This window comes from Pongo abelii, chromosome 19, assembly GCF_028885655.2.
Source record: "Pongo abelii isolate AG06213 chromosome 19, NHGRI_mPonAbe1-v2.0_pri, whole genome shotgun sequence".
In the NCBI taxonomy this organism is placed as follows: Eukaryota; Metazoa; Chordata; class Mammalia; order Primates; family Hominidae; genus Pongo; species Pongo abelii.
The window spans coordinates 97,947,798-97,962,499 of NC_072004.2; the positions used below are offsets into that span (position 1 = coordinate 97,947,798).

General features: G+C 50.0%; 1 protein-coding gene across 1 annotated transcript in view; it reads left to right on the forward strand.

Annotated features, from left to right (window-relative positions):
• The first annotated feature begins 4,210 nt into the window (after positions 1–4,210).
• FOXK2 (forkhead box K2) overlaps positions 4,211–14,702 on the forward strand; it is a 91,169-nt gene continuing 80,677 nt past the window's right edge. The window contains exon 1 of the mRNA XM_024234562.3: positions 4,211–4,789. Coding sequence (XP_024090330.2) covers positions 4,368–4,789 — 422 coding nt within the window. The 5' untranslated portion in view covers positions 4,211–4,367. The remainder of the gene's footprint in view (positions 4,790–14,702) is intronic.

The following is a 14,702-nucleotide window of genomic DNA, read 5'->3' on the forward strand; positions in this document are numbered from 1 at the left end:
CTGAAAAAATTCAAAAATTAGCCGGGCGTAGTGGTGCACACCTGTAATCCCACCACCACGCCCGGTGTATTTTTAGTAGAGACAGGGTTTCTCTGTGTTGGTCAGGCTGGTCTCGAACTCCCAACCTCAGGTGATCCGCCCACCTCGGCCTCCCAAAGTGCTGGAATTATAGGCGTGAGCCACCTCACCGGGCCCTAATTTTTGTTTTTGTTTTTGTTTGAGACAGAGTCTTGCTCTGTTGCCCAGGCTGGAGTGCAGTGGTGAGATCTCAGCTCACTGCAAGCTCCGCCGCCCAGGTTCACGCCATTCTCCTGCCTCAGCCTCCCAAGTGGCTGGGACTACAGGCGCCCACCACCATGCCCGGCTAATTTTTTGTATTTTTAAAAGAGACGGAGTTTCACCGTGTTAGCCAGGATGGCCTCGATCTCCTGACCTCATGATCCGCCCTCCTTGGCCTCCCAAAGTGCTGGAATTACAGGCGTGAACCACTGTGCCTGGCCAATTTTTGTATTTTTAGTGGAGATGGGGTTTCACCATATTGGCCAGGATGGTCTCCATCTATTGACCTTGTGATCTGCCCACCTGGGCCTCCCACAGTGCTGGGATTACAGGTGTGAGCCACCGTGCCTGGCCTGCCCATCTTTTTTTGTTGTTCTTTTCTTCTTTTCTTTTTTTTTGAGACAAAGTCTCGCTCTGTCACCCAGGCTGGAGTGCGGTGGCACGATCTCGGCTCACAACAACCACCGCCTCCTAGGTTAAAGCAATTCTCCTGCCTCGGCCTCCTGAGTAGCTGGGATTATAAGCATGCGCCACCACACCCAGCTAAAATTTTTTGTATTTTTAGTAGAGACAGGGTTTCACCATGTTGGCCAGGCTGGTCTTGAACTCCTGACCTTTAGTGATCCGCCTGCCTTGGCCTCCCAAAGTGCTGGGATTACATGTGTGAGCCACCACACCCGGCCTGTGTTTTTTTGTTGTTGTTGTTAAATGATACGCTTCCTATTTATCATTTCCATAGTTATCTCAATGTCCCCTAAAATCCCTCTCATATGGCCGGGCGCGGTGGCTCACACCTGTAATCCCCGCACTTTGGGAGGCCGAGGCGGGCGGATCACTGGAGGTCAGGAGTTCGAGGCCAGCCTGGCCAATATGGTGAAAACCGGTCTCTACTAAAAATATAAAAATTAGCTGGGTGTGGTGGCACACGCCTGTAATCCCAGCTACTCGGGAGGCTGAGGCAGGAGAATCGCTTGAACCCAGGAGGCGGAGGTTACAGTGAGCAGAGATTGGGCCACTGCACTCCAGCCTGGGCAACAGGGTGAGACTGCCTCAAAAAAAAAAAAAAAAAAGGAAAAAAAAAATCCCTCTAATATATAAGTGAATATTTAATGAAGCAATTTTTTTTTCTGTCTAGGAAATCCTGCCAGAACACTTTGCACCTGTAGGAAGTTGTACTATAATTACAAACACATATATGGCAATTTAAGACAGGTAAATGTAGGCCGGGCATGGTGGCTCACGCTTGTAATCCCAGCACTTTGTGAGGCCCAGGCGAGCAGATCACGAGGTCAATAGATTGAGACAATCCTGGCCAACATGGTGAAACCTCGTCTACTAAAAATACAAAATTAGCCAGGCGTGGTGGTGAGCGCCTGTAATCCCAGCTACTTGGGAGGCTGAGGCAGGAGAATCACTTGAACCCGGGAGGTGGAGGTTGCCGTGTGCCGAGGTTGCGCCATTGCACTCCAGCCTGGGCAACAAGGGCAAAACTCCACTCAAAAAAAAAAAAAAAGACATGTAAATGTTACATTCAGAGGGACAAATTAATTTCCATTTCTTTTAGAAAAAGTTTTTACACACTGAATGAGTAAAAATGCATGAACTGACCCTAATGTCTCCTACCTGGGGCCCCCACTTGGTGGTTCCTGTTCAGGATCTCCACTTTATCCTGCTCCGTTTAAGTCCAGTCTCAAGTCTTTCTACTCACACTAAACTCCTTTTGTACCTACATTATGATGATTATTATTATTTTCAAGACAGAGTCTGGCTTTGTCACCCAGGCTGGAATGCAGTGGTGCAATCTCCGCTTGCTTACTGCAACTTCTGTCTCCCGCGTTTAAGCGATTCTCCTGCCTCAGCCTCTCAAGTAGCTGGGATTATAGGCACGCGCCACCACACCCAGCTAATATTTGTATTTTTAGTAGATATGTGGATTCACCATGTTGGCCAGGCTGGTCTCGAACTTCTAACCTCAAGTGATCCGACCACCTCGGCCTCCCAAAGTGTTGGGATTCAGGCATGAGCCACCGTGCCAGGCCTCTGTACCTACATTGTATCATTTGTCTCTTCTAATTGTTCTTTGCTATTTAACAAGCAGCAAATAGAGGAACCCTGGGGTGTTTGCTATAACCTGTATATATAGGCTATAACAGGATCTCCTCACACACCCTGCAGGAACCACCATGCTGAAAGAAGTAAGACAATTCAGGGGGCAGTCCCTCCCCAGCAGAGACTAAATTGGTAACATTTGTTGCTATTTCAGTTTTGAGAAGCTGTACGCTTGGAGCCTAAGCCATGGTTTCTAGGGCTGACACTGACTTCCCACGGAATTCTTCCTCTTTAAGAGGTTGTAGACTTTTCAGGATCCTGAACCTTGAACGTCTCCACAACTGGTTAAGTACCCGTGAGATACATTTACAGGATTTTTTCTTTCTTTTCCCTATTTTTTTTTTTTTTTTGAGACGGAGTCTCCTCTGTCACCCAGGCTGGAGTGCAGTGGCGTGATGTCTGCTCACCACAACCTCCGCCTCCCGGGTTCAAGCGATTCTCCTGCCTCAGCCTCCCAAGTAGGTGGGACTGCAGGCATGCCCCACCATGCCTGGCTAATTTTTGTATTTTTAGTAGAGACGGGCTTTTACTATGTTGGTCAGGATGGTCTTGAACTCCTGACCTTGTGATCCACCCGCCTCGGCTTCCCAAAGCGCTGGGATTACAGGTATGAGCCACCGCGCCCGGCCACAGGATTTTGTCTTTTTAATGGAAGGAGTTTCATTGGTTAGTAAACATCTTGATTTAGATGAGATCTTGTAATTTTTTAAACGGTGGCGAAATTCTGTTTTAAAAACTTAGTATCAGATTGGTTAAGATATTAACTATTCGTTCATGAGAGTTCATATATATATATATATATATATATATATATATAGTTCATATATGTACATATGAGACGTAGTTTCACTCTTGTTGCCCAGACTGAAGTGCAGTGACGTGATCTCGGCTCACTGCAACCTCCACCTCCCAGGTTGAAGCAATTCTCCTGCCTCCGCCTCCCAGGTTTAAGCAATTCTCCTGCCTCAGCCTCCTGAGTAGCTAGGACTGCAGGTGTGCACCACCACGCCCGGCTATTTTTTATTTTTTATTTTTTATTTTTAGTAGAGCTGGGATTTCACCATGTTGGGCTAGGCTGGTCTCGAATTCCTGACCTCAGGTGATCCGCTCGCCTCGGCCTCCCAAAGCGCTGGGATTACAGGCGTGAGCCACCGCGCCTGGCCTCGTGTATATTTTTAAACTGTGTGCTGACGACAGTTAAGTAAATGTGATTCAGAACTTCTGCGTATTTTGCAGGACAGTTTTGACACATTGACATGACCCGCTAGCCAGGAATGATAACGACATCCAGTCCTGGAGCTGCTGGTTAAAAACGAACGTGTCACCGGGTCCCCTGGGTCTGAGGCCACGCGGCCTGCGGCCCCTCCGCGATGTTCCCGCACCTTGCGGGGAAAAGGCCGCTTGGCGGCCGGGCCTGGGCGCACGGGCGGCCGCCTATCCGCACCCAGGCGTTCACGCCGGGTTGGGGGCCGCCGCGTGCCTGGCGCCCGCTGTGACCTTGGGCCTGGTCCCGCCCGCCGCGTCTAAGGCACTACCAGGCCGGGCTCAGACCCCCGAGCTCCCGCGCCCGCGCCGACCCCGCGCCAGCCCCGATCCCGCGCGGGCTCCCGGTCGTCCGCCCCGGGTTTTCCGCGGCGCCCGGAGTCGGGACTGCGTCGGGCGTCGCCGCCTGACGTGCCGGCAGCTTGGTGCGACGTGTCTTGCCATTGGCCTGCCTCGGTAGCCCCACTGCCGTGCGCCGCCCCCATTGGCCGGCGTAGCCGTCCGTCAGCGAGGGGCGGGCCCGGCGTGCCGGCTCGGTGGCGCGGCCGCGCGTGCTCCCGCCCCTCGCCGCCGCTCGCTCGCTCGCCGGCCGGCGGCCTCGGCTCGGCCCCCTCCCTCAGCTCCGGTGCGCGGCGGCCGACGATCCGCGCGGCCTGGGCCTCGGCCCGCGCCACCGGCGCCCGCGCGGAGCGGCCCGGGGGCCCTCACGCAGGCCCATGGCGGCGGCCGCGGCGGCGCTCTCGGGCGCGGGCACGCCACCCGCGGGCGGCGGGGCCGGGGGCGGCGGGGCCGGGGGCGGCGGGTCCCCGCCGGGCGGCTGGGCCGTGGCGCGCCTGGAGGGCCGCGAGTTCGAGTATCTGATGAAGAAGCGCTCGGTGACCATCGGCCGCAACTCGTCGCAGGGCTCGGTGGACGTGAGCATGGGCCACTCGAGCTTCATCTCCCGGCGCCACCTCGAGATCTTCACGCCCCCGGGCGGCGGCGGCGGCCATGGCGGGGCCGCTCCGGAGCTGCCGCCCGCGCAGCCCAGGCCCGACGCCGGCGGCGATTTCTACCTGCGCTGCCTGGGCAAGAACGGCGTATTCGTGGACGGCGTGTTCCAGAGGCGCGGGGCGCCGCCGCTGCAGCTGCCGCGCGTGTGAGTGGCCTCGGGGCGGGGCGGGCGGGATCTGCGGCCTGCAGCGCCCGGCAGGACGGGACGGGACCCGCGCCCAGGCCCGGGACCACCCACGAGCGGGGGCCCGACTCCGTCCCGCGGCCGGGACCACCAGTGGGACCCAGGCCCCGGCTGGATCCCAACCCTCGACGGTCCCTGGCCCCGACCCCCGTCCTCCCGGTCCCCCTCCTGGCAGGTGCAGCCCCCCGTCTTTCCCCCTTCCTGGAGCCGGGGCTGCGGGCGGCTGCGCGCGCGGGTCAAGGTTTCTGGGTTCTGTGCGTGCGGGGAATTCGCGCGTGCTGTCCCTAACCCGCAGCGAGGTCGCGCTGAACAGAAATGTTAAAACGGTGTGCGGTGGGAGGAACTGCCGCGAACTGAAATCTGTGTCTCTTAACCGATGAAGGGTTGTCTGTTGTCTTTTTTTGTTGTTGTTGTTCACTCGTTTTCAGTAGTGAGCTGTTTCAAGAGTGCCGTGTTTTAAGCAGGAAGGACTCCTTTTTCCCTGCCGTGTTTTCAGTAGCCCAAATTGGAAGACGCTTCAAGCATGATGGATTTTCAATCTGTGCTCTCAACCTTAAAATTTAGGGAAAACTAGATGCTTTTCACATAACTTCTACAAAAAGACAGTTGATTAGGAATTATTATAAGGTCATGTAAAGTGTTAAGTCAGCCTCATAGGGAACTGTCTATCCTGCTACAAAACAATTTAGCTTGGTCCTGTGGTTTTATGAAGTTATCATTTACTCTGCTTGAAACACAAACTTGCTGTCTAGGAAATGCTAATTATTCCTCAGGGGCTCGCTTCTAGATCATTGCAAGTACAGCCTTTGTCCACACAAACTGGAATTTTTTTGTTTTTTGAGACGGAGTCTCACTCTGTCGCTCAGGCCGGAGTGCAGTGGCGCGATCTCGGCTCACTGCAATCTCCGCCCTCTGAGTTCAAGCGGTTCTCCTGCCTCAGCCTCCCGAGTAGCTGGGATTACAGGCGCCTGCCACCGCGCCCGGCTAATTTTTTGTATTTTTAGTAGAGACGGGGTTTCACCATCTTGGCCAGGCTGGTATGGAACTCCTGACCTCGTGATCCACCCGCCTCGGCCTCCCAAAGTGCTGGGATTACAGGCGTGAGCCACCGCGCCTGGCCTACAAATTGGAATTTTTAACGCTTTCAGTTGTTGGAGATGCTGGTAAGAGCTGTTGCTTTTCTTCTTGACTTGCGTGTTGTGTGTGTGCGCATGCGCTGTTGTGTTTCTTAGCATGGAAAGGTGCACCAGCATATTCCTTAAACTTTGGTAGTAGCATTTTAAAGAATGTTATTTTCAGGCCGGGCACGGTGGCTCACGCCTGTAATCCCAGCACTTTGGGAGGCCGAGGCGGGCGGATCACGAGGTCAGGAGGTTGAGACCATTCTGGCTAACACGGTGAAACCCCGTCTCTACTAAAAATACAAAAAAAAAAAAAAAAAAAAAATAGCCCGGCGTGGTGGCAGGCGCCTGTAGTCCCAGCTACTCGGGAGGCTGAGGCAGGAGAATGTGAACCCTGGAGGTGGAGCTTGCAGCCAGCCGAGATCGCACCACTGCACTCCAGCCTGGGGGACAGAGGAAGACTCCGTCTCAAAAAAAAAAAAAAAAAAAGAAATTTTCAAGTGAAAATGCTATTTATGTGTGTTTATACTGTAGACGGTATGAAATCAATGGTAGGGTCCTAATGGCTACGCTTTAATCTGACATTTTTTTTTTTACAAAATACTGTGTCACAACAAAGGAAGTTATGCGTCTACTGTGGGGATCTTCAGTTTTTGTTTGTTTTTGATTTTGAGACACGGTGTCTGTTACCTAGCCTGGAGTGTACTGGTATGATGACAGCTCACTGCAGCCTCAAACTCCCGGGCACAAGCGATCCTCCTGCCCCAGTGCTCAGGATTTTGAAGTTGCTGTGAGCTATGATTGCACCACTGCATTCCAGGCTGGGATTACAGGTGTGAGCTATGATCTCACCACTCCCAGACACCTGGCCAAGATTTTGAGTTTTTTGGAATTTTTTTTTTTTTTTTTTTCCCCGGAGACGGAGTCTTGCTCTGTCCCCCAGGCTGGAGTGCAGTGGCGCAATCTCGGCTCACTGTAAGCTATGCCTCCAGGGTTCACACCATTCTCCTGCCTCAGCCTCCCGAGTAGCTGGGACTACAGGCGCCTGCCACTACTACTAGCTAATTTTTTTTTGTATTTTTAGTAAAGACGGGGTTTCAGCATGCTAGCCAGGATGGTCTCCATCTCCTGACCTCATGATCTGCCCGCCTCGGCCTCCCAAAGTGCTGGGATTACAGGCGTGAGCCACCGCGCCTGGCCCGATTTTGAGTTTTTAAAGAAAATTCTCCTCACCATTCAGCCAGAACCATTTGTATTGAATTGAATTCTGCACATGCTAACATGATAAACATGGAGATAAGTTGACCTTTCAGTGAGAGCCAGAATTCAGACCTTGTTTTTGTGAGACGGAGTCTTGCTCTGTTGCCAGGCTGGAGTACAATGGCGCGATCTTGGCTTGCTGCAACCTCCGCCTCCCGAGTAGCTGGGATTACAGGCACATGCCACCACACCCAGCTAATTTTTGTATTTTTAGTAGAGACGGGGTTTTACCGTGTTGGCCAGGATGGTCTTGATCTCCTGACCTCGTGATCCACCTGCCTCGGCCTTCCAAAGTGCGGGGATTACAGCTGTGAGCCACCATGCCTGGCCAAATTCGGACCTTTTGAACAGTAGGAATGAGTCTTGCAGTAGAGATGAGTAAGAAGGGCAGTGAGATGGAGGCTGGGCCTCCCACTTGTGCTCAGGGAAGAGTCTTGTGGCCACCGAGGCGAACATGTATCCTGGACTTCTCCTGGGCCTGGGAACCTCTCCCGGTACTGAGCACACAAGGGGATGAGGGGCTTTTCTCACAGAGGGGAGTTCAGCATTTGTACAGTGTGGATTAAGTTATTAACCTAGAGGATATTTCAGCACTTCCTTTTTTGTAAGGGATCATTTCCAAATTTGTGGTGTAGGGCAGTGACACAGGTTAATGGAATAAATCATAAGGAATTGGTACCAGTGAAATGCAGATAAATTGTTTAAAATCTTTTTTTTTTTTTTAAGACAGTTTTTCGCTCTTGTTGCCCAGGCTGGAGTGCAATGGTATGATCTCGGCTCACTGCGACCTCCGCCTCCTGGGCTCCAGCGAGTCTCCTGCTTCAGCCTCCTGAGTACCTGGGATTACAGGTGTGCACTACACCACCACACCCAGTTAATTTTGTATTTTTAGTAGAGACAGGGTTAATCCATGTTGGTCAGGCTGGGCTTGAACTCCTGACCTCAGGTGATCTGCTCGCCTCTGCCTCCCAAAGTGCTGGGATTACAGATGTGAGCCACCACACCTGGCCCTAAAATCTTTTTTTCTGAATTTAAACTCAGTGTTCAGGTTGATGATACAAGTTCTTTTTAAGTTTAAAAATAAAATTAAATGTATAAGCTTAAAAGCACACGTAACTTAGCGTAATTATGTAAAGGCCAAAGTATTATTACCAGTCTCACTCTGTTGCCCAGGCTGGAGTGCAGTGGCGTGATCTTGGCTCACTGCAACCTTGGCCTCTTGGATTCAAGCCATTCTCCTGCCTCAGCCTCCCGAGTAACTGGGATTACAGGAGCCCACCACCGTGCCTGGCTTTGTGTTTTTTGTAGCAACAGGATTTCACCGTGTTGGCCAGGCTGGTCTCAAACTCCTGAGCTCAGGTGATCCATCCCTCCTCCGCCTCCCAAAGTGCTGGGATTGCAGGCGTGAGCCACTGCGCCCATCCTAAGGCTGAAATATTATTAATGCTGATTTCAGATTTGTCTACTAAATTCAACATCACTGTAGAGTTAGAAAATAATGTAACAACGCGTCGTTGGTCTCTTATTTGAACCACAATGATTTTATTCCAATTCCAACTTCAAAATGAATTTGTGTTTTGAATTTATATAAAAAATTATCAGAAAATTTGCAAGAGTACATAAGTAGTTTAGGTTTAAAATTTGGCTCATTTCATTGAAATACTAAATAATGTATTAATGTGGGGGAAGAGAGAAAGATGAGGACTATGATCCTGTTCTTGTCTGCTGTATTTTAATAATTTGACTAAGATGTGGATCCAAGTACTGTTTCCACAGTGGCTGGGGAGCCTCGAGCCCGGTGTGGTTGGGTGGGGGCTCAGTGTGTACAAGATTGTCAGAGTGTGTGGTTTTCCGGAAAACAAATGGCTTCTTCAAGTCCTTGATTTTTGGATACACAGGACGCAGGGCTGTGTGTAAAGAAAGGCAGCGTTTTCCTCTCTCAGAGCCTTTGACTGACTGGAGGCACAGGTGTTCCTGGGAGACTGGAGGGTGGGCTCCATGGGGGTGTCTGGGCCCCACCTGGCAGGGCTCTTGGCGGTGAGCCGGTGGAGGTTGCCTCCCACGTGTGGCTGGCCCTGTAGCCTGGCTCTGGAGAACCTGCAATTCAGGCTGGAAGAGACTTTGGAGCAGCTGGAGCGTGAGGTCTGCCTGGGTCTGGTGGGGAGTGTTTTTACTTTGCCAGTGATAGACTGAAATGCCCTCTTTGAGGACAAGGTGACTTTTTTTTTTTTTTTTATCAGTCTTGCTCTGTCACCTAGGCTGGGGTGCAGTGGCACGATCTCGGCTCACTGCAACCTCCGCCTCCTGGGTTCAAGTGATTATCCTGGCTCAGCCTCCCGAGTAGCTGGGATTATAGATGCCCGCCACTACCCCAGCTAATTTTTGTATTTGTATTTTATTTATTTATTTATCTATTTTTTGAGACGGAATCTCGCTTTGTTGCCCAGGAGGGAGTGCAGTGGCGCAATCTTGGCTCACTGCAGCCTCCGCCTCTTGGATTCAAGCAATTCTTGTGTCTCAGCCTCCCAAGTAGCTGAGACTACAGGTACGTGCCACCACGCCCGGCTAATTTTTTTTGTATTTTTAGTAGAGACGGGGTTTCACCATGTTGGCCAGGCTGGTCAGAACTCCTGACCTCAGGTCATCTGCCCGCCTCGGCCTCCCAAAGTGCTGGGATTACAGGTGTGAGCTACTGCGCCCGGTCGAGGACAAGGTTCTTATTTGTCCAAGGGCCTGGTCTGGAGCCTATGATTAGTAAAGTGTTTTTTAGGAAGATCAATTGGACAGGACAGTTTGGGTTTGTTGTTGCTATTTTTGTTGCCATGGTAACAAACTAAGTATAATTTATGAATAAAAATAGGCAACTCTTTAACAGTTGTTTATACTTTGAAAATGTCAAATGAATTTGACACATTCTGATCAGTAAGATCCCAGAATATTAAGATCCCAGAATATCTAATAGTCAAATATAAATAGAACAAGTTGAATTTACTATTGCCTACAGCTATTTAACGTGCTAAACTAAAACTCTGTTTATTTAGAAAAGTGACCCCTGTCCTATGCCAAATAAACTCTATCAGTTCTACCTAGTGGTAGTTCCACACTTTCTTTCTTATGTGGCATGAATTCCACACTTTCTTTCTTACGTGGCATGAATCCCACACTTTCTTTTTTACATGGCATGAATCCCACACTTTCTTTCTTATGTGGCATGAATCCCGCACTTTCTTTCTTATGTGGCATGAATCCCGCACTTTCTTTCTTATGTGGCATGAATCCCGCACTTACTTTCTTACGTGGCATGAATCCCGCACTTTCTTATGTGGCATGAATCCCGCACTTTCTTATGTGGCATGAATCCCGCACTTTCTTTCTTACGTGGCATGAATCCCGCACTTTCTTTCTTATGTGGCATGAATCCCGCACTTTCTTTCTTATGTGGCATAAATTCCACACTTTCTTATGTGGCATGAATCCCATACTTTTTCTTTCTTACGTGGCATGAATCCCACACTTTATGTGGCATGAATTCCACACTTCCTTATGTGGCAGATGGTGTTTGGTAATGTCACATTTGAAGACTTGCTCATTAAATCAGAGACGGTATCTTCCAAGGTGAAGACTGGAGAGAGGTGAGCCGACAGTCAGTGGCTTCTGGAGCTTTCCAGGTGGAGACTCCAATAAATGAATTGAGGGAACTCACAGTGATTCTGTCCTACTCAGAATGTGGATGGGCAGAACTGAGCTTCCCAGAGAATCCCAGTACCAGAAAGAAGAAGTAAGAAGGAGGGCGTCCTGGGAAGGAGATGGCCAAGGGACATGGCTTGGCAATCAGGAAGTCTTGGGCAGCCTTTGAGAGGGCTGTTGTCTCCAGGATAAGGAAGGAGGCTGGACATAGGGCTGGAGAGTGAGGAGGGAGTGGAGGCAGAAGGAGTGCATGTAAAGTGGGGGCCTTGCAAGGAGAGCAGAGTTGAGATTAGGGTTAGGAAGAGTGGAAACCTCATCACTAAGGTGAAGTGGCTGAAGGAACCACCAAGAAATTGGAGTTGAGGCCAGGCGCGGTGGCTCCCGCCTGTGATCCCAGCACTTTGGGAGGCCGAGGCGGGCGGACAATGAGGTCGGGAGATTGAGACCATCCTGGTTAACACGGTGAAACCTCATCTCTACTAAAAATACAATAAATTAAAAAATTAGCCAGGTGTGGTGGCGGGTGCCTGTAGTCCCAGCTACTCGGGAGGCTGAGGCAGGAGAATGGCGGGAACCCGGGAGGTGGAGCTTGCAGTGAGCCGAGATCGCGCCACTGCACTCCAGCCTGGGCGACAGAGCGAGACTCCGTCTCAAACAAAAAAAAAAAAAAAAAAAAAGAAAGAAAGAAATGGATTTGAGGCCTGGTCAGCTCTTTGGCAGAGTAGACAGCAGACGATGTGTGAAGGAGGACAGCTCCCAGTGGGAAAGAAAACGAGATTGTCTTGTTTGAAGAGCTGAGCAGAGCAGGTCGGAACAGAGCTACTAGGAAAGTCTGGTGTGTTTCCGTATTGAAGGGCTGCAAGGGTGGCTGAAATGCCTTCGTTTTGCGACCTGACACTCCTGACAAGCTTGTAAGTGGAGCTGAGCCTGGGACACAGGAGTTGGCATGTGTTGGCATAAATAAAGGGAGGTTCATAGCAGAGGGCAAATGCCGCTTTGCACTTTGGAAAGTGTTCAGTGTACAAATCAGTTGCCTTTAATAACTACTGTGTATTTAAGCTCCTCCTCCCGGGTTCAAGCGATTCTCCTGCCTCAGCCTCCCGAGGATCTGGGATTACAGGCGTGCACCACTATGCCAGCTAATTTTTGTATTTTTAGTAGAGATAGCTTTTAAAGAAATTTTGGCTGGGCCCGGTGGCTCTTGCCTGTAATCCCAGCACTTTGGGAAGCCAAGACAGGTGGATCTCCTGAGGTCAGGAGTTCGAGATCAGCCTGGCCAACATGGTGAAACTCCGACTCTACTAAAAATATAAAAATTAACTGGGCGTGGTGGCGGGTGCCTGTAATCCCAGCAACTCAGGAGGCTGGGGCAGGATAATCACTTGAACCCATAGGGTGAAGGTTGTGGTGAGCCGAGATGGCGCCACTGTATTCCAGCTTGGGTGACATAGCAAGACTGTGTCTCAAAACCCAAAATATTCATTTGGCAAATTGAGATACATTGTTATCACTGATTTGTAGGCACAGAACACAGTGCAGCTATTTTAGCATAATTGTTACTTTAAGTTAAAAACCCAGTAACCAACTTACTTCTGTCTCACCTAGTGTTTAGTACTTCTTCCAGTGGTAAAACTCTGTGTTCCTTTTATTTTATTATTTAGAGTCTCACTCTGTTACCCAGGCTGGAGTACAGTGGCGCCATCATAGCTCACTGCAGCCTTGAGCTCCTGGACTCAAGCGATCCTCCCACCTCAGTCTCCCGTGTAGCTGAGAGTACAGGCCTGCATGGCCATTCAGGGCTAATTTATTTTTTTTGGACCTGGGGTCTCGCTGTGTTGCCCAGGCTGGTCGCAAATTCCTGTCCTCAAGCGGTCCCCCCACCTCAGTCTGCCAAAGTGCTGGGATTGCAGGCGTGAGCCATCCCACCTGGCTTATACATGTTTTCAAGTGCTGATCATTTATTAATAGTGAGGTGATTGTAGTCAGGCGTGGCTCCCCCATTTACTGGCAGGTCCCATTTAGACCTGCGGTTGCAGAAGTACAGCACAGCTCCATGCATGATTGGTGGAAATATTCCAGGAGATGAGGCTGTTATAGTAACAGCAGATTTTTCCATTGTGAAAATGTAACTATTCTTGCTTTGTTGAAGAGAAAGGTTTTTTTGGAAAATGAAGAAAAGAGGGTTTCTAAATTAAGGAAGCTTTTAATGAAAGCAGTTGGCATTTGGGTAGTCTTATCTGTTTAACATTTTTGTGGGGCTCTTGTTTTCTTTTATGTTTGGTTTTTGGAGCAATTTATAATATCTTGAATAATGACAGTCATAGTAAATCAACCTCCACACTTTTTCATGAGGAATTCTTGAATTTGCTGCTAAAATGCAGTACAGGAGGGCATGTTTAAGGCACACATTACCATCTCTACAATGTGAAGCGGGCTTTGAGCACGGAACAAGATGTTACAGCTGCACCTAGGAAGTGGTGGCAGGGAGACCAGGAAGTACCTCGTGCCAGAGCCACAGCCCCTGCGGCCCTGCTTTCCTCATGCACATCAGTTTAGAGGGCACGTTGGGCTTCAAACATCTCTGCTGATTTGTTAGGAACAGAGAAAGTGCTCTGCTGAGAATTCCATAGATTTCTAGACAGTATTTGGTTTTTGCTGCAGTTTGTCATTTGAGATGGAATGCTTGTGTTCTTTGTCCTGTGAAGGGCATTGGAGCACGACACCAGGGTGAGTCTGCCTCCTTCCCCTCCCTGGGACGTATGACAGTGTCTGGAGACACATTTGATTGGCATAGACTGGGAGGACTGGTGCTACTGGCATCTAGTGGACAGAGGCCAGGGATGCCGCTAAAAAATCTTACAATGCACAGGACACAGGAGGGGAGAGCCGCCTGTTGCATAGCAACCTATCAGTTGATAATATAATAAAAGTTGATTATGACTCTTGGTCCTACTGGTGGTAAGTTTTGATAATTTTTTTTACAGATGATTCCTGCTTAAAACCTTTATGCTACCAAAGCATCTGTTCAAATTATACTTGAAAGCGCCTTTTTTTTTTTTTTTGAAACAGGGTCTTGCTCTGTTGCCCAGGCTGAAGTGCAGTGGTGTGATCTCGGCTCATTGCAGTGTCCACCTCCCGGGTTCAAGCGATTCTCCTGCCTCAGCCTCCTGAGTAGCTGGAATTACAGGCACGTGCCACCACGCCGGCTAATTTTTTGTTTGTTTGTTTTTGAAGATGGAGTCCTGCTCTGTCATCCAGGCTGGAATGCAGTGGCACGATCTCGGCTCACTGCAACGTCCGCCTCCCAGGTTCAAGTGATTCTCCTGCCTTAGCCTCCTGAGTACCTGGGATTACAGGCGCGTGTCACCACGCCCGGCTAATTTTTGTATTTTTAGTAGACAGGGTTTCACCATGTTGGCCAGGCTGATCTCGAACTTCTGACCTCAGGTGATCCGCTCGCCTCGGCCTCCCAAAGTGCTGGGATTACAGGCGTGAGCCATGGCGCCCCACCTGAAAGTGCCTTTTCTAAAACAGAGCCTGGGGGTTGAGACTCGTTGCAGAGTCACTAGATAACTCCTCCCTTTGCAGCTTTGAAAGGACACTCTCGGAATGCAGTTCTGTCTTGCTATCCCTTGTTGTAAGAAGATCCAACTAGGTCCCTTAAGGCAGTAGTAGCCTAACATTGTTAACGTTTGTAATGTATTCTTTTAGTCGTATTTATTGACTTAATTAGGCTGATACAAATATTCTGAGAACTAGGAATACCTTGGTTACATTGATACAGATATTCTGAGAACATTTATCTT